This window comes from Ctenocephalides felis, unplaced genomic scaffold, assembly GCF_003426905.1.
Source record: "Ctenocephalides felis isolate EL2017-DRISC unplaced genomic scaffold, ASM342690v1 CF-g0.4_SCAFFOLD_01719, whole genome shotgun sequence".
NCBI lineage: Eukaryota > Metazoa > Arthropoda > Insecta > Siphonaptera > Pulicidae > Ctenocephalides > Ctenocephalides felis.
Window position 1 is genome coordinate 7994 of NW_020537873.1, and position 3230 is coordinate 11223.

General features: G+C 31.3%; 1 protein-coding gene across 1 annotated transcript; it reads left to right on the forward strand.

Moving 5' to 3' along the window:
• Nucleotides 1-268: 268 nt before the first annotated feature.
• On the forward strand, nucleotides 269-2746 carry LOC113374343. The gene is made up of 2 exons (XM_026614443.1): nucleotides 269-780; nucleotides 1883-2746. Exons 1-2 carry the CDS (start codon nucleotides 571-573, stop codon nucleotides 2033-2035), a joined length of 363 nt encoding a protein of 120 aa, XP_026470228.1. The 5' UTR covers nucleotides 269-570; the 3' UTR covers nucleotides 2036-2746.
• Nucleotides 2747-3230: the final 484 nt, after the last annotated feature.

The following is a 3230-nucleotide window of genomic DNA, read 5'->3' on the forward strand; positions in this document are numbered from 1 at the left end:
ATAAAAACTAGAAAACGTAACTAAAATTAATTTCGAAGAAAATCAAATAATTCCAAACTGCTGCACTCTCGTACACTCGTTTCAGAGGAAAAACTTAAAAAGTCAGTTCTGTGTTCTGTCATCCAACGGTTGTACAATTCAAACGTATCTCTTTCCTCCGACCAATCACCGTCGAGTGCACGCTCTCGACCAATCGCGTGCCGGCAACGTCATACGCGTCACACGCATAGTATTTAAAGCGTCGCGCGGCCGTCGAATGCTTCAGACCGAATGGACGTGTACGACAGAGAGTCTGTTTGGCACGAAGTTGCTTAAAGCCTTCAGTGGACGCTGAAACAATTAAAATTATTCTAGTCAAATATTACATTGGTAGTTTAAAGCCTCGTGTGTGCTTGAAGACAAAAAGTGCCTTTGTACAAAAACAAACAGTGATATTTAATTTATGAAATCGTTATAAACGTGTGTCGTATGATACTTGGATATTTATAAAAAAAAGTGATACTTGTTAGTCAGTTTAAACCCTATATGCACAAAGGGATATAATAAGACATAGTTAAAATTATTGCAAAAATGGTTGGAAGTAACGGTACAATGATGGCAATACGTGTTGTTCGCAGTAACCTGAGGAAACGCGAAGAGCACTCTAACTCTGTTCATCCAGAGGCGCCCCAGACAATTACGGCGGTTGTACCACCTGCTGAGCCAGTGGCGTACAGGCAACAACCCATCTGGGTGTTCCCGCCGAACCCGCCGCAGCCCTTCCTGTACAGCAGCAATCAGGTAAATGACAAAAAAAAATCTCATTATTTGTAACACTTTTTAACAATACTAATAAATTCACACAAAGTTTGTGTATATTCATAATACTGAATTTTGCGACTAAAACAACTTTTGCTTCTGTCCGTCAAGTTCCAAATTCGCTACTCGATCGTTTTTTTACTCTTGTTGTTCGAAAATTCGTTTAATTAGAATAAACAGATATCACCCGGCTATTGATAAACGTTTGAACAAAAAATCTAATCCAAAAAAATATTTAGTTATAATTAAGTATGTGTATTATTAAAGGTTTGATATGCAACTTTTTGCCAAGCCTTTTTTTTACTGAAATGTTTGAATTAATTTCATAATACACAAGTGTTTGTCGACTTTCGCAATGCATTGTAAATACAAGCAACTGAAAAAAAATGTTTTTTATATCATAACCATTAAATTCACTAGAGTCATTCACGATAATTTTGTAATTAGCGAAACAATATTTTGATTATACAATATCTAACCTAGAACCGGACACAAGTTTTTTAGTTGCTTCGTAATATTACATTGCCTCACATACGGCATATCTTATCATGAGTGCTTATTCATATACTTTAATTAAAAAAAAAAATCTGCTGGTAACTAGGATTTAATCTATCAAAAATGCTATGCAAAAATTGTATGTTTATTTGATTTTTTTAATTTGTTGCAATTTTTAATAAATTGCCTTATGTAAATAAATAACAATTTTTTTTCTTCAATTTACTCAAAAATTGCTTTATCATATTATAATAAGCCGAACGGCAGATTTTAGTCATTGCTTTAAATATTATGAATCCGTAGTTTTTTTCTTTTAGAAAGTTGATTTACAATAGCACCTTGTATTCAGGTGACGGCTTTATTTTGCAACATTGCCAAATCGTCTAAAGCGTGCGCTAACTACATCTATGATTTAGTCACTATACCAACCATTTTTACTTTAGCTAATATTAAAACCACGCCAGTTATCTAAAAACTTCTCAATGTTCGTCAATCAGCTGATATCTGTTTGATCTCATTATCTGTACTCATGTTATAAATATAGAAATTTGCCTGGCATTGTTAATAATATTTTTGTTTCTTATTTCAGGACACCCTGTCACAAAATTTGAGCCGCAGCGGTAGCTTCCGTAAGAACTTAGGCGGTCGCTGGAAAAGATTTGTCAAGGGAAAACCTCAACAGGATTCCCATGCTATACCACCTGAATTGAAACCTCAGCTGAAACAGATATTTGTCTACTGAAATATCTGCTTCTAGTACATATTAGTAATAAGTGGCCATCAAAGATATTAAAATTAATTTGCCAGTCCTGTTTATTGAGGGAAGAACTTCAAAATCATCTATTACAAGGATTATTTCAAGTGCCATTGGTAGATAAAACATAAAGTAGATATACCTTAATGCCAGGAGTATATATATAACTAATGAAAAATGAACTAAATTTGAACTGGATTTCAAATTTTGACTGGATCTGTAACTTTTTGTAGTTCCCTTCTATTAAATAGGATATTTGTATTCATCGCATTTTATGACCTGAAGGAGGTCAAATATTCCACTGTTTCTTTTGCATAAATTTTATTAAGTGATAGTAAGAATTTTATACTTAGGGTCTAATCAAAAGAGCCGTCACACTTATTTTTTCTAATTTCATAATTAAAAATTGGCTATATTTGTCCCTAAGTTGTAAAGTTCTTAGTTTATTGTAAATATTATATTTATAGCGTATAGATTCATTTTTCATTGTTGTGATTGACTTAATTGATTTGACATACTGTACTTGAGATATTGACAAATTGCACTTTGTACTGTGATAAAATTAACAAATGCATTTGTATGGATCATTGTTTATTTATGTTAGTAACAGTGCAATTAGTTTTAAATATTGAATTTTAAATTTTCGACTCATATTGAGTTTATAATGCGTATCACATTTCATTGATTCAAATTGTGTGAACGAGTTTGATTGTGATGTATGGACATTAATTTTAATATTAAACTTAATCAGTAATTAAAAAAATTCCAATTATTAGGTCAGTATTTTAGAGAAGGATTATGTATCATTTTAGCACAATTGTTGTGAAATTATTTATTTTTTAAGAATTTTAAGTCAACTTAATGGTTTTAATCAAATTTATATTATAATTGTCCTTAATACACATTAATTAGTGATCAATAAATGCAATAAGAACAATAATTAGTTTTTTTTTAATTATTTCAGGGATCTATTTTGATCTGACCCTGCTATTGTAAAATTCACACTTGTCACAAATACTTGTTCAATGCCTTAAATAACAAAAAAGAAAACAATTTGGTTTAAAATTTAATTTATCTTATGGATTAACAGCAAAACATGTTGAAATTACTCACATGCCCATATCAAAATGGATGTGGAACAGTTAAAACAAGCCCAATGCTACCAATCATATTATACAATTAA

Coding starts and splice junctions, on each gene's coding strand:
- LOC113374343 (XM_026614443.1), top strand. CDS start 571: ATGGTTGGAAGTAACGGTACAATGATGGCAATACGTGTTGTTCGCAGT. Junction 781..1,882: donor TCCTGTACAGCAGCAATCAG/GTAAATGACAAA, acceptor TTCTTATTTCAG/GACACCCTGTCACAAAATTT.